This window comes from Akanthomyces muscarius (assembly GCF_028009165.1).
Source record: "Akanthomyces muscarius strain Ve6 chromosome Unknown contig_15, whole genome shotgun sequence".
NCBI lineage: Eukaryota > Fungi > Ascomycota > Sordariomycetes > Hypocreales > Cordycipitaceae > Akanthomyces > Akanthomyces muscarius.
Window position 1 is genome coordinate 441,457 of NW_026611615.1, and position 20,798 is coordinate 462,254.

The 20,798-nt window shown below is 50.8% G+C and overlaps 5 protein-coding genes across 5 annotated transcripts; 1 reads left to right on the top strand and 4 right to left on the bottom strand.

Annotated features, from left to right (window-relative positions):
* Positions 1-2,131: 2,131 nt before the first annotated feature.
* On the bottom strand, positions 2,132-6,209 carry LMH87_007877 (uncharacterized protein; the record flags this gene model as incomplete). The annotated part of the gene is made up of 6 exons (XM_056200556.1): positions 2,132-2,571; positions 2,770-3,654; positions 3,710-3,773; positions 3,845-5,013; positions 5,069-5,106; positions 5,515-6,209. The coding sequence occupies 6 exons, from the start codon at positions 6,207-6,209 to the stop codon at positions 2,132-2,134; spliced, it is 3,291 nt and encodes a 1,096-aa protein (XP_056057747.1).
* Positions 6,210-7,086: 877 nt separating this feature from the next.
* On the top strand, positions 7,087-8,742 carry LMH87_007878 (uncharacterized protein; the record flags this gene model as incomplete). The annotated part of the gene is made up of 2 exons (XM_056200570.1): positions 7,087-7,141; positions 7,196-8,742. The coding sequence occupies 2 exons, from the start codon at positions 7,087-7,089 to the stop codon at positions 8,740-8,742; spliced, it is 1,602 nt and encodes a 533-aa protein (XP_056057748.1).
* A 608-nt stretch (positions 8,743-9,350) lies between these two features.
* On the bottom strand, positions 9,351-15,188 carry LMH87_007879 (uncharacterized protein; the record flags this gene model as incomplete). The annotated part of the gene is made up of 2 exons (XM_056200581.1): positions 9,351-9,572; positions 9,621-15,188. The coding sequence occupies 2 exons, from the start codon at positions 15,186-15,188 to the stop codon at positions 9,351-9,353; spliced, it is 5,790 nt and encodes a 1,929-aa protein (XP_056057749.1).
* A 3,865-nt stretch (positions 15,189-19,053) lies between these two features.
* Positions 19,054-20,166, bottom strand: LMH87_007880 (uncharacterized protein; the record flags this gene model as incomplete). The annotated part of the gene is made up of 3 exons (XM_056200592.1): positions 19,054-19,400; positions 19,461-19,553; positions 19,617-20,166. The coding sequence occupies 3 exons, from the start codon at positions 20,164-20,166 to the stop codon at positions 19,054-19,056; spliced, it is 990 nt and encodes a 329-aa protein (XP_056057750.1).
* A 73-nt stretch (positions 20,167-20,239) lies between these two features.
* LMH87_007881 (uncharacterized protein) lies at positions 20,240-20,639 on the bottom strand (the record flags this gene model as incomplete). The annotated part of the gene is made up of 3 exons (XM_056200603.1): positions 20,240-20,271; positions 20,358-20,478; positions 20,535-20,639. 3 exons carry the CDS (start codon positions 20,637-20,639, stop codon positions 20,240-20,242), a joined length of 258 nt encoding a protein of 85 aa, XP_056057751.1.
* Between the last annotated feature and the right edge of the window lie 159 nt (positions 20,640-20,798).

The following is a 20,798-nucleotide window of genomic DNA, read 5'->3' on the forward strand; positions in this document are numbered from 1 at the left end:
TTATATATTATTAGATTTAAAAGATAATATAGTAGATCTCTTTATCTAATAGTAACTTATAATTAATTAGAAAGAACTAATTAGTAAGATCTTTATAGTAAATAAAGAGATTAAGACCTTAGAAGATAAAAGAATTAATTTAAAGAGAGTAAATAGTATATTAACTAATACTATAAAGACTTTTTTCTAACTTCTTAAAATTCCTATACTATATAATATCTTTCTAAGATACTAATATAATATAAATAAGATAGGACTTATAATAGGCCTCTAAAAGAATAGCTTAATAATAAGATTATTAGAAAAGTAAATAGCTCTAAAAAGGCAGTCTAAGTAGCACTTTTAGAGTATAATTATTAAGTATATATTAGTTATAAATAGGAAGTTTAACCTACTAGTTATCTTCTAAGATAATAGTATTTAATAATAGTACTTTCTTAATAACTTAAAGCTATAAAGATACTAGGCTTTAGCCCACTATTATAACTTAGATAGCACAGGTTAGGTCTTAGCTAGCTAAGCTCTAAATTAACTTCACTAAGATATTAGCTAAACTCTATACTAACTCTATATAAAACCTAGACTACTATAAAATAGAAAGGGCTTACTATCTTCTTATTTCTTCTCTTTCTTCTCTTTAAGAGAGTTAATAATAATTATAACGCCTATTTATAGACGCCCTAGGGCTAGTCTATAATAAAAGCTCTATATTATTAGGGACCTTAAAGCTATATAGTGGATGCTAGGGATACTTAGCTACAGTCTAGTATTGCTTAATCTTTTTAATCTCTATAGCTAAGTGGTTTACCTAGCGCCCTAGTTCCTTATATATACTTACTAGTATTTCAATATTATAAAGAAAAACTAGATAAATAATAATATTATTATTTACTAGTTATAAATAATTTTTATCTTTAAAATAAGACTATTACTTTTAAGTTATTAATTATTAGTTATTAATAGTTATAAAAGTTATTATATAGCCTAATCTTTATAAGAATATTATAATAATAATATTTATATCTTATTCTTACTAATATATAGCTTTTATATCTTTTACTTTCTTAATATAACTATCTTTAAGCTTATAAAGAGCTATTATAAGTTATATCTTAAAAGGTATTTAACTATTATTAACTTATTATTATTAGGTAAAAAGCTCTTCTTATAGTATTATCTTAAAGTATAAGACCTTAGAATAACTAAAAAAAATATTTTTATTAACTAGTAAATATTAAAATTTTAGCCTATTAATATTATAAAGCCCTTAATAAGTCCCTTATTTATAATAAAGTTTTAATAATATCTAATTATACTAAAAAAGTCTTTAAAAAAGCTATCTCTTATTATTATTATACTATTAAATAGTTTTAATATTAAAAGGTTATTTTCTAGCCTTAAATACTTATTAAAGACCTTATTAATAAGCTACTTAATACTATAAAAGCTCTAAAAGGGAATTAATATATAAAATAATATTATTATTATAAAGGAAACTAAGATTAATTATTTTTAATAAGAGATTATTAATTTTTATACTAAAAAGTATATAAAAGTTTAGTTAAATCTAAATAGATTATTTATAATAATTATTAAGGTTAATAATATATATTACTAGCTTAACTAGTAATTACTTAGTATAAAAGAGTAAGGTATTATTAATTTATTAGATATTAAGATCTCTAATAATAAGGCTATTAAGGTATAATTATTTAATAATTAATTATACTTATCTATAATTACTATAAGGCTTTTTATTTATAGCTTTATAAGCTATTAAGGGTGTTCCTTGGTGGGGGTGTTCCTAAGTGGGTGGCCGACGTTATCCGTCTCGGGTATTCATCACGCCTATATCACAATATCTATTCCGCAGATGGGCAAGAACAGGACTCCAATATCTTGATAGTAGCTTCGTCACAGTTCGCCCTGGCCAACGACAGTGCGGTGTTGCCGCAAGAATCACTTGCCTTGATATCCGCGCCGTGTTCCAGCAGCAGCCGCACAATAGCGGCATGCTTCACTTGAACAGCGCAGAGTAGCGTTGTCCTTACGTCGGACTCACTTTCGGTATCTGCGCCTTTCTCGAGGAGCAGCCGTACAATAGCCTCGTGGCCATTATAAGCAGCTACCATTAGCGACGTCTCGTTCGCGTTATCCTTCGCATCAACAGCTGCGCCTCGAGGAGTAGCTGCACAATAACCTCGTTGCCCCAACTAGCAGCTGCTACCAATAGCGTCTTGTCTATCTTATGCTCCGTATTGATAGCTGCGCCTCTCTCGAGCAGTAGCTGCACAACAGCCTCGTCGGCTAGTTGAGCGGCTATCCTTAGCGGCGTCAAATTCGCGTCATCCTTCGCATCAACGGCTGCGCCTTTCTCGAGGAGCAGCCGTACAACAGCCTCGTCGCCTGATGAAACGGCATAATGTAGCGGCGTCTGGTTTAGGCTATCCTTCGCATCAACAGCCGCGCCTTTCTCGAGGAGCAGCCGTACAACAGCCTCATCGCCTAAGGTAGTGACGTAGTGCAGCGGCGTCATGCCGTGTTTGTGAAAACCCCTATCAATATCTGCGCCTTTCTCGAGGAGCAGCCGCACAGCAGCCTCACATCTATTTAAATCGGCATTCTGTAGCGGCGTCTCGCTCCTATCATTCTTCGCATTGATAGTAGCTGCGGTTTTCTCGAGGAGTAGCCGCACAATAGCCTCTTGGCCATTGCGAGCAGCTATCAGCAGCGGCGTCTGGTCCATAGTACTCGCATCAAAAGCTGCGCCTTTCTCGAGGAGCAGCCGCACAATAGCCTCTTCTCCTCCTCTAGCGGCGAACATGAGCGCCGTCCAGCTATTTTTATCTTCCAAATCAACATCTGCGCCATTCTCAAGTAATAACTGCACAATATCAATATGCCCACCCTCAGCAGCTTGCATTAGTGGTGTGCGTAAATAGTTATGTCTCGCGTCAAGATCACTGCCATGCTCGAGCAGAAGCTTCACAACAGCAAAATGCCCATTTCTAGCGGCAGCGAGAAGTAGCAAAGATGAATGTGAAACTCTCGCCCCAATATCGCGGTTTTTCGCAAGTAGAAGCTGCACAATAGCGGTGTGTCCATTCTCGGCCGCAAATACTAATGCCTTCGCTGATGATAGATCTTTCTCCTCCACAGCACTGCCTGTCTCAAGCAGTAGCCGGACAAAACCTTCGTGTCCTTTCGCGGCAGCCCACGACAGCGGTGTTTGCCCCCGTCTTACACGAAAATCTGAACCATAATCCAGCCGCGCCAAGATGTCATCTTCTAAGCGGACAGCCTCTGTCTGCAATAACGATCTGACGGCATCTCGATGACCATTAGCCAAGGCAACAAATAGTGGATATTGGTATCGCTCTTCGTTGACCTCTCCTTTGATTCCATTCATTGGGTTAAAGCGTAGTGCTTCTTCAATAAGTCTTGCTAAGTTCTTTTCCGCAAGAATGTACAGAAGACTTGCATTCGTGTGGCGGCGGAATTCATGCGTTTCGAAGAGGTTATCCACAGTAATCCAGGCCTTGAGAGGAAAACGATCCAAAAAGTCGCATTGTGAAGCAGAATGGGCTGCAGCATCTGCATGAAACAGAATATGGCGAGTTGCGTATTTGAGAAAGGGATATTTGCCCGACACAGCTGCACGCAGTTGTTTGGCGTCATCGGACTTTGCTTTTGGCAGAGACAAGCGTACGTAACCTGAAGTGTCGACTCCGAGATAGGAGTAACAACATTGCTGTAGTTGAGCGTGACTTGCACTTTCAAAATCTGCAGCAGCGAGATTGGGCCACAACTGATGCATGCCGTCCTTGAGAAAAAATTCTCGTACCGACTCGTGAATGAACTGAACCGTTCGGAGTTTGGTTTTGGTCGTCTCTGCGAGCCCTTTCGAAGAGCTTATGACAAATCTGCTCATGTCGTCTGTGGTAACCTCGACTGGATCCCATGCCCGCAACTCGCCAGGATTGAGCCCAGATACAGCCGCGAAGTAGTACTCCTCCAACTTCAATGGACGTCTTGAAAATAAAATCCATCGAATGCAAAGCTGCAGGTCTCGGAGGTTGTTTTGGTCCCGTAACAGAATTTGTTTGAAAAGGTCGCCTAGTTCGGCTGGCAAGGCAGAAAGCCTCTTCTTGACGTCGAAAACCCGGCCGTTCTTGTATTCTGCCTTGAGAATGTCGACGACCAGAACAACCCACATGAAGATTCCTTTCGCCTTGGTCTGAATCTCTGTTTTGACCTCCTCAGCAGTCTTGCTTTTGCCGACCTTGAGCTTGTTTTGTATGTACATAGCAATATCCTTTTTGTGGCCGTCTTGATCCTCCAGATTAATTTTCCGACCGTACTGGATGTCGAGATGTGGATAGTAGCGGCTAGAGAAGCAAATGTTGAGCTGCGATCCTTTCAGCATTACATTTTCTCCGACACCTTCGAAGTACTCAACGAGTTCTTCAACTTGATCAGCAGCGCATTCATCAAGAGCATCAACGAAGATTGTCAACACTGTTTGGCCGAGCTTCACCAGCGCATGTCGAAGTAAATCCTGGAGCACGCCAATGTGCCACTCGAAGTGTTGGTGGCCCAGCATAGCAGTATGCATCTCTTCCAGGTAAGCCTTGTGTTCTGGCTCGTCGAACACGTCGAGGAGCCTTGGCAATGCGCTCAGAACCTGAAACAAGAGAGAACGGTACATCCCAAGAGTAGAGCGCTCCAAACCATCGCCTCTTGCATTGAAGAAGAAGGAGATGACTATCCTCTCTTTTTCTTTCACCATTTCTTTGCAAGTAAAGCTCATGATCGTCGACTTGCCAGTGCCAGGGTTGCCTCTTATCCACAGAAAGCCATGGTGGTTGTCGGCTTGGTTCGGGTCTAGCCAGTCCACATAGTCAGAGCTGGTCAATAGCCACTGGCATGTTGTCGAATATTTTGCTTCAATGTTTGTGCGGCGTGTATCCATTCGATCAAACTTCAAAGAGTCCAAGAGATGTCTTTGACGATCTAGGTTCCGCGTTAGCGAGGAACACAACGCCGTAGGGCTCGGGCTTCTACCTACCCACATGATCTGAAGACGACGCAATTGTCGGCACGATTCTGTCTCCGTAGACAGGTATGGCTGAAAGAAGTTCTTTTGCATAGGCTGCAGCTGCAGCTGCTGCAACTTCTTGCCATTCTTTGTTTTTGTGAGAGTCGGAGTAATCACAGATTCCGCGGACGATTAGACCGGCAAAACCGTCCATTACGCCCGCTCCCTCCATCTCGACACATAGTGCATTTAGCTTGTATGCTAGCTCGTCTCTAGTCTTGCCGTTCCTCATGACTTGATTTCCCGACGCGATGATTCCGTAGTGAATTTCTGCATCTGTTTGCTCTCGCGGCAGTCTTTTGACCAATCTGGAGGGGTCGCAAAGTTCGCAGTTGTTCATCACTCCGTCCGCCGATTGAACATGCTCGTATTTGCTGTCGAATAATCGGTCTTGCAAAGAATTACGATAAACGTACTGTGTTATTTTCGGATATCGTTCGAGCATCTCAGAGATATGGTAGGGAATTTGGCTGAAGCCTATTTCATGATCTGCTCGGAGTTTGGCGACAGCCGTTAGCAGTTCCTGGGGCGGCCTATTCACATGGCCCGTTCGCGCGAGACTGCCTCGGGCGACATTTTTTCCGATGTCGTGTTGCACTACTCCTTCGCCAACAACAACATCGCCGAGTCTGATGTCTGTTTTGCCGGGTACGCCGCCGCCAATGCCAACCATCAAGCATAGCCGTATCGACGAAAAAGTCCGGCGCATATTGCTCGCAACAATCGCCGCGTTATTGTTACCGTGGTAGCCTGACGGAAGGCATGCGATGACAACATTGTGCCCGGCAATACTGCCCAAGTCATACGTGTTGCTATCATTTTCGGCCCTTCGTAGCGTGTCGTGTACCACATCCAACATAGCCTTTGCTGCCGCCCTCTCTTTCCAAAGGGCACAGATCCAACCGATAGTGTAGTCTTCGTAAAAGAAATCGTTCGCCGTGGCGGCTTTGGTGTACGTTCTGTCCTTTAGCCTCTGTCTCTTTGAAGAACTAGCTACCAGGCCCTCGTCATCGGTGTTGCCCTGACTTGTCTTGCTTTTTTTGAAGGACATCACCGGTGCTAGCGAGGTTCGTCGTGGCATGTCCGTATGATGAGATGAAGCGTCAGACATGTTGCCTTGTCGGGTAGACGACCGGCCTCGTGATTATCGCAAGACACGCGGATCAATGTCAACCACATGAAGTCGTCAGATAGACCAAGGCGCCAACGCCTGCAGGTAACGAGCAAGGAAGTAAAGACCTGAATCACACCGCCCATTGGGTCCCTCTAGTCCCCAAGGCAGACCAGTATCCGTGTAGCGATTAAGTAAGAAGGATGATTGGCGCATTTTTCAGCTGGTCATTCTTGCTCAGCCTTACCCCGCAGTTTGCCGCCCACTCCCATGACAACAGGTCGAGAGTCAGGAAACACACTTAAACCGTACGACTGACATGAATACAAGTTGGCTGGCGAAATAATGGCAGGGACGAAAATGCGCAACTGAGGCACAAGGCAGTCGAAGACTAACTGCGTCTTGCCAGTCTAATAGCTACAAAATCGCTACTTCGCACCGACATCGCTGGTGGTCTCATTCTCCACCTATATACCTTCCAAACAAGTTTAGCCGGCAGCGACATTGAAGTCATGCTGGCAGTAAATAAGAAATCATCGATGGCGTCTATTTCGAGATTAGCGAGCGTTGGCGTCTTTCAGTGTCGCCGGTTATCGGAACCTTGTGGGCTGGTTCCCGCCCCCCCCCCACCATGGGGTTTGACTTGCGACACTTGACTTGTCTTCTGGAGCTTCTTTTTTCCTTCTTTCTGTGACATGCCATCATCCGCCCAAATCGTGTGATTCTCTTTTGTCAGCAGCGCCACCCGATTCCCGCCCCCAATCTATTTTCGTCCCTTTTTGTACGAACCAGCCGAACCTGCGATACTACACAGCCAAGCAAGACAGACGCTGTGCCCTCCCATCAGCTGTCGAGGTGCAACAGCTAGCTGCCCAACATGGCCAAGCCACGGCTCATCATCCTCATCCGCCACGCCCAATCCGAGGGCAACAGTAAGTTGACCGACAACGTACAAAGCTTACGCGCCACCAAACTGACCGGCCTAGAAAACAGAGACATCCATCAGTCCGTCCCCGACCACCGAGTCAAGCTCACCTCCGATGGTTGGGCCCAAGCCTACGACGCCGGCCGGCGCCTACGCACGCTCCTACGTCCCGACGACAAGATTCACTTCTTCACATCGCCCTACCGCCGCACCCGCGACACGACTGAGGGCATCCTCACCACCTTGACCTCCGACACCGACGGCCCCTCTCCGTTCCGCCGCGCCAACATCAAAGTCTACGAGGAGCCGCGCCTCCGCGAGCAAGACTTTGGCAACTTCCAGCCCTGCAGCGCCGAGATGGAGCGCATGTGGCAGGAGCGCGCCGACTACGGCCACTTCTTCTACCGCATCCCCAACGGCGAGAGCGCGGCCGACGCCTACGACCGCGTGAGCGGCTTCAACGAGAGCCTGTGGCGACAGTTTGGCGAGGACGACTTTGCGAGCGTGTGCGTGCTGGTCACGCACGGGCTCATGTCGCGCGTGTTCCTGATGAAGTGGTACCACTTCACGGTGGAGTACTTTGAGGATCTGCGGAATATCGACCACTGCGAGTTTCTGCTCATGCGAAGGCAGGATAACGGGAAATACAACCTCGAGACGAAGCTGCGCACGTGGTCGGAGTTGAAGCGCGAACGGGCGGCACTGAAGGAAAAGGAAAAGGAAAAAGGCAAGATTGGGGAGGGTACGCCAGGCAGGGATGAAGTCAAGCTGCAGAGAAACAAGACTTTTGTCGTGACGAGACGATGGGGAGGGTGTCCGGACGGGTGCAATCACACGAGCAAGTACCTGAAAAGGCACGACCTGGAGACGCTACGGCAAAAAGATGAGGAGCAGGCGGCCGTGACGTCAAACAAGGCGGTCGCGGCGCATCATCGACACCGGCCGCGTCCGGCAATGAGCTCCGACGACGAAGACGAACACATCCACATCCACAGCAACCACCACGGCACCCCATCCTCCAGCAGCGCCACCGCAACCAGCGCCGACAAGAAGAAGCCCGTCGTGGAAATCACCCGCACCGCATCAACCACAAAGACCACCACCCTCCAGCAGCCCGACGCCGCCACCGCCGCCTCCACCATCAAGTCGCCGCAGTTTATGCATCTCGGGCGCGACTTTGGCGGCAGCTACTCGGGCCACACCTCGGTCGTCGACTCCGACTCGGACAAGCAGCACGAAGACTCCGACAGCGAGTCCAAGCACGCCCCCACCGCCGCCGCCACGGGTCTGCACCACCGCCGCCGCCGCGGCAGCATCCTCAACTCCATCGAGGCGCGCCTCCTCCAGTCCACCATCAACAGCCACAACAACCACGCGCGCCAGCTCTCGGCCAGCAGCCTCGGCAGCGCCGCGAGCCCGGGCATCGGCCCGTTTGTCAATAGGCTTGGCGACGCGCCGCCGCTGAGCGACTCTGAAGGTGACGTGGCGAAGAGGGCAAGCTTGGTCAAGACGCCCGGCGAGGAAAAGGGGGAGCTGGGCAGCGGGAGCTTGGAGGATCTAGAGGCGGCGGAAAAGGCGGATCGGAGTATCGAGGGGAGCGTGTACTGAAAATTGTATCAAGAATAATGAATTACATCATGGCATTTTCTATATATGGATAGCAAGCAAGCAAAAAGGGCACAATAAACCACATTTTATTTTACCGAAGGGCCTCCTTTGGGTGCAAAAGTCTAACAGTGGTATTGTAGAATAAGAAACAAAATGTGTATATAAAAGTACATTTCCAGCCACCCACCAATCCGTTCGTCCGTCTGCCGTCCGTCCAATTCAATCCGTCAGGGTTCCGTCTTTTTTTTATGTGGTATTCCCCTCGCAAAGGCCATGCTAGTAGCAGAAAAGAAAAAGAAAACTAAGAATGACGTTTCGACATCATCCCCAAAGAAACAAAAAAAAATGTACACAGTTGTCCTGTGTCAGGTGTCTCTGCGGCACCAAAGAGTAGAAAAACAAGGATATCAGATATCAAACAAGAAAAACTCCACATGTCCATCCCACCGTTTCTTTTTTTTATGCCGTAGTCTTTTGTGTATTGGTTGTTAATGTACAATTCTTTTCGTCGACAGTTATGGTCTCTCCGTCAACTTCTAGCCAGACCATACTGTCGACTTCTTGCAAGCTCGACTGTTTCGTCTCCAAGTCGGCTTGCCGCGAGGTGATTAGGAGAAATATTTCACCATGGCCTTGCTAAGGCTGATAAAGTCGACCGGCTTCGTCACGTAGTCGCTGAATCCGGCAGCCGTGCACTTGTCAAACACGACCGACATGACATTCGCCGACAGCGCAATCACCGGCAGCCTGTCATAGCCATTCTTGCCCTCCCACTCGCGAATATCGCGGCACGTCTCGTAGCCATCCTTGTGTGGCATTTGAATATCGCACTGATTTGTTAGCATGCTTCCCAAGGACCTTTGCAGGGTAATACGTACGAGAATCAACGAATAATAATTGTGCGGCTTGCTAAACACAAGCTCTGTGCACTCGAGACCATCTTCGGCAATCTCCACCTCAACGCCAATCTTTTCCAGGTACTTGGTCAGCACCTTTTGGTTGATCTTGTTGTCCTCCACCACGAGCACCTTGTAGCCCTTGTGCCCCATGCGCATCGACATCTCGTTGTAGCTTGCTTTCTGCTTCTCCACAAGCTGCTGCGCATTCGATCGGTTCCAGTCGGTACTCAAATCTCGTCGCTTGTCTGGGTCAAAGATGACGGCAAAGCGCGACGGCTTGACGGGCTTGTAAATAAAGGTGACTGAGTTGCTAGCCAGCGTTTGCTCCGTCTTGGTACCTGCGGCAGACTTCATCACGGCAGTGCGTTGCAACGAGTCTGATAAAATCACAATGACAGTCTTTTCCACCTTTTGAAAGGTCGTGACTTCCTCCAAGAACGCGAGAATTGCTTCCGCTGAGCCCAGATTGATAACAATATGGCTGAAGGTAACGGGATCGTCGCCGCCAATCAGGTCGTGCGCCTCTTCAATTGTGCGAATGGCAGTGATTTCGTGTGGGACATCCTTGGGCAAGGTCATTTCAATATGCTGTACAGTTGCTTCGCGACTGTGATATTGGGGGCATATGATGAGAATGGAGTACACCGGAGGCGGCGCAATACCAGTTGGTCGTGGTCGTCCGGAGTGGTCCGGAGTGGCGGTTCGCCCAGGTGAGTCACGACCAGACGGAATCTCCAGTCTCATTTGACTCAAATCATGCCCACTGGCTTTGGCAGCCTCGCTGAAACGCGCAAGACCGGGATTTACACCGACTAGAGGACCAGAAGGGACTGCAGTTGCAGCCGGCTTGGCGAGGGCACTCGCGCGAGGACTGCCGTGGCGGGCCAAAACCGAGCCGGGCACACTCTCACTTGGGCTTGGGTCATCGGAGCTGCGACGCTTCAACGTAGCAGAAAGCTGCGGCGATCCTCTGAATCCATTGTCAGACTCCTGGCGTGAAAAGGTCGAGATGGTCGAGCCGGGGCTTTGAGGGAAATTCGGTTGGTCATCGGCAGTGGGCAGACCAAACCGTGCTGTAAAGGTAAAGGTTGATCCCTTGCCAGGGACAGCTGAACCCTCGAGCTTGCCTCCGTGCAGCTCAACGAGCTGCCTAGAGATAACAAGCCCCAATCCACTGCCGCCGTGCTGTCTTGTGCTGCTCCCGTCAATCTGACTGAACGGCTTGAAAATCAATTCTGCTTCCTTTTTGGAGAAACCACGTCCGGTATCAGTGATAGAAACCTCTAGCATGATCTCGTGGTCGCCGGTTTGTCCATTCGTTTCGGCGTGAATCTTGCAGCGACTGAAGACCTCACCAGTATCGGTAAACTTGATGGCGTTGCCCACGACGTTGAGCAGAACCTGTCGGATCCGAATCTTGTCGCCCTTAACCCACAATGGTACATCGGCTTCGACGAGGTAGTTGAGCTCCAAGCCCTTGCCAATAGCCATGGTAGACACAAGCTCGTTGACGTCCTCCATGATGGATCGAGGTCGGAACCATTCAAAGTTGAGCTTCATCATACCGGCATCAGCCTTGGACAAGTCGAGAATGTCATTAATAATCATGATGAGACTATTGGCGCTGGTTTGTATGGTGGTTGTGTAGTCGCGCTGCTCCTCGTCCAGCGTGGTATCCTGCAAGAAGCTAGCCATGCCCGAGATGCCGATGAGGGGTGTTCGGATTTCATGAGACATGTTGCTAAGGAAGCGGCCTTTAGATTCCATGGCTTCTTTGAGCTTGGCCTCGAGGAGCTTGTGATCATTAATGTCCGTCGCCGATCCAAAGTAAGAGCTGGCACCGCGGCCGAAATCAATCGTGTCAATTTCGACACAGCGGATAAGATGCCAGCGGTAGTCGCCATTTTTGGATCGTAGTCGCAGTTCCGTGGTGTATGAGACTCTACCGTTGGTGTCGGTGCCGATTCTAACAATGCCCTTCTTCGCGAGCTCAGCCAGATCCGCCGTCGGCATCTCATAGGTAGAGCTAGTAACCGAACTTCTATGTCCGAACCGCACGGACCTTGAGCCCGCATCGCTTCCTTTTCTGCTGCCTCTCTGTGGGTTGAGATTTGCTTCGGACGACGGCCTAGTGATGGGGATACGACACTTGGCCAAGTCTTCGGGATGTACAAAGTCCATGAAACCCAGGCCAAGCGCGTCTTCGAAGCTCTGGCCCGTGTACGAGAGCCACTGCTCATTAGCAAACGTGACGCCATCGTCTTCCGTCGCCGTGAAGATGATTTGCGGTATGAGGTTTGCCAGCAATCTGTGTTTGGCTTCGGAAGCTTCAATCTCCTCCTGGCGCGCAGCCTTGAGCTCGGCAATGTGCTGATCATGAATGTCCATGTACGAGCCAAGGAACTGCATAATCACACCTCTCTTGTCTTTGGAAGCGACAGCTCGGGCATAGAACCAGCGGTAAGCACCGTCAAACCGCTTGATGCGAACTGTCCGCGAAAATTGGTCACCCGTTCGGAGAGAATGTCCCCAATCTTTCAGATACTCGTCGCGATCGTCAGGGTGGAGACTCTTCCACGGGTCGGCAGCAAGATCGTTGACAGTCTGCCCACGGTACGACAGATAACGGCTGTTGACCCAAACAATTTCACCGGTTTGTGGTAAGGAGACAAAAACGTGCGCTGGGAGGGAATCCAAGATGAGGCTCTTCAGTCTGTCGGATGGCGGGGGCATGTCGCTCGCTGCCGAGGAAAGAACCGACATGCTGCGCGACGGGCCTGAAAGGAGAGGTGTAGGAGGCGGCCGGCTCATCAAGCTCGAACTGGGCGGTAGAGACTGAAACGTGGAAGCAAAGTCGGCGCCATAGGAATGGAGCTTGGTGTGCGGGTGGTGATGGTGTTGATGCTGCGAAGCATGCCTCTCAGTTTCCGATTTCTCTTCGAGACTGGAGGATACCGGTGGCTCGCCCAACTCAAAAAGTGGCTCGCTACTGCTCGTTGACTGGGATTTCTTAGAAGGCATCGCGATGCTTTCTTCGTGGCCGTCCAAAGATGTTTCATATCCCTCCATGTTATCGTACAAAGCGCTGCTGTAAGTGAGCCGCGAGGATCTCTTATCACCTGGCGAAAGCTCCATGGAGCTAGATTTGGGCCTCTGAAGTGAAGCTTCGTGCCTACTAGGCAACGATGACTTGCTGTTAAAGTAGCTTTCTCCACCCCCGGAAAGAGCCGAAGGACTCTGGATGGGCTGCCGTTTCCAGCCAGGCGTACCGAGCGGGGAGCCCGCGGCACTTTTTGACACGGCAGAGTAGTCGCTAGGACTAGTGATGCTCCCGGCAGATGATCTCAATTGCATGATATCGGCTGCAGCCAGCGCAGCTGTGCTCTCATACGATCGTCCATATGGCGCGACGGCACCAAAGCCCGTGGTCGGAGGGCGCCGCCTTTGTATGCCTGCAAGTTCTGTCTCGAGGTTTGTGTAGTGGCGCGCCAGAGAGAAAGACGTTGCCATGTGATGCGAAAGGTGCTCAAGCGACTTGCGCAGATTTGGCGGATAAGGCGTTACGGTGCTCAAGATGGACAAGATGGCTATGGGCGCCGGCTTGTTCTTCTTGGAATCACTGGCCCGAGAGGGCGGGCTGTCGGGCTTTTGGCCCTGCAGTCTCTGTTCCATGCTGGTCGCGTCGAGCTTAAATGGTCGAGTTTGCCGTGACTGAAGAACATGGGTGAGCGGAACATGAATGACAGTCCACGAATTGTCCAGGCCAATGGCCTCGGGTGGTCGCATGTCGCTGTAGTCGGCAGCACCGGTGGCTGGATCAAATGAGCCCTCGTCAACAGTGGCCTCGGCAAAGAAGGGGTTCTCAGCAGTGTCGGAGCGAACGGCTGGTGAGGGAGCGGGTGACTGTGCCCAAGGAGAGGCTGCAATTTGCTCGTATTCTTCATATCTTGGAGTAGGGGGCGTCGTCTGTTCCTCTTCGTGAATGACGCTGTCCAAGCCAGACTGTTTGCCTTTGGAAGGAGGTTTGTTGGGTAGCATGGAGGAGAGCTTGGTCAGAGATTCGGATGAGTGTATCCTGGCCTTTTTGAGTGAATCGGCAGCAGCCATTTTAGAGGCATCATCCTTTTGGTTATCTGGGGGGAGATACGGGTATGACCTTGTCAGGGTTACGGCGCCACCCCTCTCTAGAACTCTGACAACGCCAGCGTGGTCAATGAGCGGATCGGCCTCGAAATCGAGGGCTTGAAGGACAGAGTGGACTCTGCCTTGACCTTCGTAGCGTGCTAGGAAGGGAATTTCCCAACTCGGTATGGCGGGGTCGTCTTCGACTTGAGCGTCGTGCTGCTCGAGCTTGGACTTGTCAAGACGGGTCCCAGAGCGCAAGATTCTGGATGGGAATGGGGCCGAGGTCTTGCTTCGCGACAAATGGTTAGGCCGACGCGGTGTTACTGGAATAGGGTCCTTTTTCTCTTCGTAGCTGGTGAATGAGTGGCGACTGGTAATTCCAGGGCGAGAAGCCGCGTCTCCTGGCGAGGTGATGTCGTCGAGTGATGGCAGAGTGTCTGTAGCATCGGCGTCGCTGCTCTGAACAGCGCTACTGTTCTTGGCCATGTAGCCAACACTGAGATGGTCTTCTTGGCGCTCATTGTAAGTAGCCTTTTGACCCCAAGGCACGTTTTCCAAATCTGCAGCGTCAGCTGGCACGGAGAGAGTAACGCGCTCGGCCTGAAAGACATCTCTCATAATCTGGACCACTGTATTCCACCACGCATCCAAGCCCGGTTCCGATGAAAGCAGCAGCGACAGGTTATAGAGATCGGGACTAGGAAAGTCATAGCTTTCAGGCATAGGCGTGCCGGCGGGGTTGAAGGAAAAGGCGGATGCGGGCGTCGACGACTCGGAGAGAACGCGCTCAAAGACGCCTCTAGGTTCCTGCTGAGGGATGGCGATGTTCATGCGAGAGGCGGGATTGGCCATATTGGCAAAGGGGTGACTGGAACCAAAAGCGCCTGGGGTAGAGACCATCCTGGGAAATGGGTAGGAAGGCGTACGGGCGATGATGGCAGGCGTCATGCCACCGCGGACGGTATTGCCGGATTCTGTAGACGAGGTGGTGTTGAGATTGGAGGAGACCCAAGGTGGGGAGGGCGTGATTTCTTCTTGGATGGGGGCGACGCGAATCTTGTCGACGGCGGGCGTGACGGGCAGCAAGCCTCTAGCTTGAAGCTCCCGGCGCTCGAGGTCGCGAGCGAGCCTTTCTCGATACTCGTTAAGCTGGAGCTGGGGCGGAGAGATGGAGGCGGCCAAGGGAGGACCGTCTAGGCCGGCATGGCCGTCGAAAGCGCCATCCATGTCAGCAATGGCGGCGGTGTCGGCCGGGTCGACTGCGTCTGCACTTCCGTTGCCCTGGGCAGCGTCGCGGGCATTGATGGCCATGGCGCGAGCGGCGGCCTCGGTGGCCGCCGAGAGCGGGTAACTGGAACGTCGAGATGGCATCGTCGAGTCGGGGCCAGGCGCAGGGGCACTCGGGGCACTGTCAATGATCATTTGTCCATGTCTCAACAAGCTGGCGGGCAGCGGGGGGACTGGGGGCTTTGCGAGCAGCCCGTGTGCAGCGAATGACTTGTCGAACGAATGTCGAGTGGCAGGATCGGGCGGCGGGCTGCTATAATGACGCGTGGTGGCAGTATCGGCAGCCAGTACCTGTCGCGGCGGTAGGTAGAAATCAGTCGAGCTTGTCGACGAGGCGGAGCTTGGCGAGAATCAGGCGACCGGATCTGAGAGTATGGGTGGCGATGGGGAAGCAAGTGCTGGCCGCCGTTGGAAGAAAGCGTGGTGGCTGCTGCTTGGCGTTTGCAAACCAGGGAGCTTGCAGCGCGTGGCGAGGTTCCCAAGCAGCAGCGCTGACGTCGAGGGGGCCGAATTTGGGTGTAATTAGGCGAGCTGGCTAGGAGGCAAGGAATCGTTTTGGTCCGAATGGCTGGGCTGGAGAAGAGTGGTCGGTAGATGGAGGAGACGACGGTTGATGAGGCGCAGGTGAGAAGTAAAACGGGTGCGCGGTGGTGGTGGTAATGGTGGTGTGGTGGTCGAGGTGGAGCTACCTGGGTTAGGATGCGGCTACGGTGAGAGGCAAGACAGTGACGACAGGTAGCTGGTCACTGGTGAGAAGGAAAAAGGCAGCAAGTGCGGAGTTGATGTGGAGGTGCATATGCCAGCACAGCACGGCAAGCAGGCAAGCAAGCCAGAGGATAGAGAGAGCGGTTGATAAGTGGCTGCTGGTGCTGGTAGAGACTTAGAGGAGGATCATGCATATGCGAGTCGCAGAGGACAGACGGGTGAGGGCGCGCGCAAGGCGGTAAATGGAGGGCAGATGGCAGATGGGCGACGGGCGACGGGCAGAACGGCTTCTACCAGTTCTGTTTATGCAGCTACCTACCTACCTACCTGCCATTAGTGTACCTAGAAGAGGTTGGCTGTGCGCTAATACCCAAAATAAGGTGGAGGTGGAGATGGAGATGGAAATGTTTTCACCTAGCAGCACCTAGTCAGACGCCTGGAGCCCCTAACTACGAGGTATCCGTATGCTAGGTCGATATATCTCTACTCCGTACACTCCAGCTCTGTGATTTTTCTCTCAACTCCAACCACGTTTCTTTCATTGTTTTAACTTTCCCATACACTCTCCCTCCTTTCATCTACTCCCTCTTATTTTTCTCTTCCCTCTGCACCCCCTGCAAGCCTCAGTTGGCCCCCCCGGGTGGGTGGGGTCCGGCTGGAATTATCACCTCCTGGTGCGCGCGCGTGCCGATGACGTAGGTAGGTACCTACTACCTACCTGGCTGCGACACACGCTCAAGCCACTAAAAAAAAACGCACCCCAGACCAGACAGGCTTCGTGTCCAAAACGGCTCGCTCGCCAACACAACACCCACTAACAAGTTAAAACATGAAGCTAACCTCTCGTATTCCATCACCATGAATAACAAATATCCATCCTCCAATATCCATTTTGCCACATCGGCATGTGTCTTGGCTGTCGTTCTTTTTTTGTTTTTAGCATCAAGTCTGGTTCCAAGATGCTGGCCGGCAGCGCGTGTCCGCCCACCCACCCAAAGCCGACTGGTAACTAGCTAAAGTACGGCTCCCGGCTTGAGCCACCCACCCTTCTCCTCCCAGGCATCATCTGATACACACGTCGTCATAACTAGCTTCTGTTTCTTTCCCCTTTTCAGCACCATTTCTTCTTTGGCCATTTTGCCTCTACGCCGCTACGCCTCTCTCAACAAAGACGAACATCTTTTTCGCCTCCCGCTTACGCCAGACTCGATTCGACACGAATACGGTCTTGGCCACTGTCATCTGGGCATCATTTTTCCTTCACTTTTTCTTTAATAATAAAACCGACGTCATACCCACGACAACGTCATGGCGATCCCTCGCTGTACCGGCCCGTCGGAACGACGGTGTGTGTGCCAGACACATCCATCACACAGCAAGGGTCTTTGTCCTTCACAACGCCTTGAACACCACCACATCTCTCTACGTCTTGTCCGACCGTCCGTCTAATCTTGCCAATGTTACTTCTTCATCTCCCTGATGCCCAACTCGCACCACATTCCGCCCTCCCCTCCCCCTAGGGCTCTCCAAAGGCTGCCCTGCGGCCCAAGCTTCCGGGCCATCCCTCCACAAATAACTAAATTATTGCCGCCCAGCGACCGTAGTCTTCTTCGCTTGCTCATTTCAAGTCACCGAATCTGACCAGACTTTCGCGTAGCCTTATGCGCCGCCCAACGTTTAATAGTCCATGGTCTGATGGTCGGGCACGGCGCGCCAAATTGCGCACAATTGATCTGTCATGAAACCTTTCGATAGAGCTGGCGGGCCTTTTCGGCGTCTCCAGCAATAGCAGCCGAGAGCTGGCCCACGCATTGAAGCCATTCCCGGGACTGCCGGGCGTACCCAGTACCACCCCATCGTGTCTCGCCGTTATTAGCATCTGGTGTAACTGCGGTACCAGATCCATCGCCCGCATCATTTGCTTCTCCCGGAATGGCAACTTCAGCCTGCCGGGAATAATAAAAACCTCGACATGGCACTTCTCGTCACACGGCGTCTCGGATGCTTTCACCCTGGCGGCGCGCCGCTCTGCACCAGCACCCGGCTCCGGTGCGCGGGCAGCAGCCATCTAGCACCGCGTCCGGCTGATGAGCAGGAAAGAAAAATAAGATTAAGATTAAACTTCAGGTACACATCGCGAGTCGTATGGGCATGGAGAAGGGAGAGGGTAAAAGGCAGCCGGGTTCTCGCGTGCGACTGCCACGGCGCTCCCGCTCCACCGCATCAGCTCATTAATAAAGGTAAAAAGAGCACGACAAGCAAGACACAAGCGATCTCGCACTGCTGCGCGAGTCCGTACCAACACTGCGTGTACATAAAACAAGGCCTTTGAGCGCATCCCAGAGCCCTGCTGCTCAACCAAGACTTCAGCCCGCCTGCCCGCCGCCTTCACACTAACCGAGACACGCATACAGCCCTGCATCCTGCCCATCAGGCCATTGTGACGTTTTCGAACAACAACGACTCGAGCAGACAGCGATTCATAACAACTGTGCCACTTGACAAATCCAAATTCTTGCGAGCTACCAGTAACACCCTCACAGACCAATCACCGCAGCTACCGAACGGCCTCGTTAATTCTCTCCTTTATCTCATTGCGTGCCTGCACCCATGTAATAAGAAAAACAGTCGACCCTCCCCGCAGTCCAACCAACCGTCGCTCGTTGCTTCCGCCCACGGCGTCGGTGGCGTCGCCGCCCAGGGCATTTCCTACTATTTTTCTTGCACCCCTGTAAGTCTTCATTCCTTCTAGCGGCCTTCTTTCCTTCGGCCAAGTTCCTCGTTTGTCTCCTAGTCTCGCTTGTCTCCCCCCATCCTCTCCATCCTCCGACCGTTCTTTTCGTCCCAAAGCAGCGGCTAGTCCGTCCCAATGAATGTCGGGGGCAAGCCACAACTGTGCTCCAAACTTCATATCGTAGAATATATATGCAATACGCAACCCAATCACATGGACATCGCGTTCCACAGTGGGGATAATTTGGAAAATGCTTCTCTTAGGACAGGCACATAAGGCTGCTTCGGGTATTGCAACGGACTAGCGACTGCTTGGAGTTCAGCATTCCACTTTCTACATACGACCGATGGTGTCCGAGCAGATGGTTCCGATCCGACATCACTGCGAGCTTTTGCGGCAACTGGGTCTTGATGGCTTCCCAGGGTGCCGGATGGCTCCCCCGCCCTGCTGCACTCTGAATAAGCTGCCCGTCATGTCGGCCTTGCACTTTGGAGGCATACTCTTCTCTTGGTACATTCAGTATATCCCAGCTTGCTGCCTGATTTGCCACTTTCATGCACCTCACTGGCCATGCTCCGGTCCAGTCCAGCCAGTTCGCTTGAGCCATTCTTCAAACGAGCTCGCAGCCAGTCCGAGAGCGTCCGCAGAGATTTGTTTGGAGCCGTATGCAACCGTGTCCTTTGGTGTCTCCGCGGCCCATTGCATCATTTGCATCGCATCATCCTTAAAGGCTGGTCCTACCAAGGGAGCCGTCAAGTCACCAAACTCCTCCGCCGAGGTCGGGTCATGGTAAGCCCTCTGGCCGGTGATACGGGTAAACGTCTCAGCCATCTGCTGCGGTGTGATGGAAGAGCTCATTGGGTAGTAGGTTTCGCCCCCTGTGCGTTCAGGGCCCAATTCGAATACCTCTGTCACATAATGCAGTCAGTAACAATTTTGACACCTCGGCTCATCTTCACCGAACTCACTCGCTGCGTAAACTCCCATGTCATATGCAGGATCAGTCCACTGGGCGTTTTGGTCCGATGGAAGAGGATAACAAAATCTTATTGTGCCGTCTTCTACAGTGCACTGTCAGTAAGGACGATTGACTACCCATATCGTATATTGCGAGTAGGGCCTACCCAGACGCCGAGAGTACTGTGCCCACTGCAGATTGGAATAAAAGAACCCTGGCACCAGGCATGTAACCCTCTGCTGGAGCTGTTCCCTCGCAACCACCTCGACCGCGTGCTTGTTGCTCATGTGGTAGAGCTTGGGGTAGCGACCGGAAGTCACCTTGGTCATATCAGGCAGACTGCTGAACACGAAATGCTTCACATTGCATTCCACGGCAGCTTGCACTATGTTCCGGCCAGCCTCAATCTCGTGCGTCATCTCATCCTCGTGCACCAGTTTCCGATCGGGATGTCTCTCGCTGGTAATGGCAAAAACTCCATAGGCGCCAGCAAAAGCTTTTTGAAGCGTTTCAACCTGATAAGGATGAACTTCAACCAGCTCCAAGCTATCTTTAGATCCCTCCAGGAGTTTCTTGGCCTTGTTCGAATCGGGATTGCTTGTTCCGGCTCGGACGTGCCACTTTCCAGACTTGAGGAGCGCCTGGACAACGCCGCCGCCTTGATTTCCTGTCGTGCCGAGCACGACAATTACTGGGCGACCTTTTGAAGATTGCATGGTCGTTGAAATGCTTAAGTGAGGTATTGATAGTTGTTGTGACGATTGGAGTTGGGATGAGTTGCGGGAAAGCTCATGGAGTACCGCGCGCTAAAACATATAGTACTGTATAGCCAAGCATGTGAACCGATTAGGAAATTGAAGAGTGATTTATAAGCGGGTTGATTACAAATAACAAAAATCTCACATACTTGTGTACACTGATAAGGTAACCTCCGACCCTGCTGCCATCGCCAACAGCTGTCTGCAAGGTGAACGGGCTAGGATGAAATGGATAAAAACCTCGCGTAAGATATGTTGATGAATGAACGACTAAAGCAATCAAATAAGTCCTCGAGCTGGAGAGAATTTTGTTGTGTCGAACGTACTCGAGCACTAGGAAGATGCGGATGCAAATGCAAAGCGAGACGCAGCCAAGGGAACTTGTTTGCGTTTACCGAGTGTCTTCCGTTCCCTACGGGCGGTAGCTGCATACGGTAGCTACTCGGTAGATACAAAAAACAGCTAGAAGAATATGTCAGAGACTCAAGTTTTATTTCTAACAATTAGCTCTCGCTCTGTGACTCCTCAGTTCGAGTGCTGCCCTTTTCGTCATCAGTATGCCATCCTAGATGACATCAACCAAGCATCAA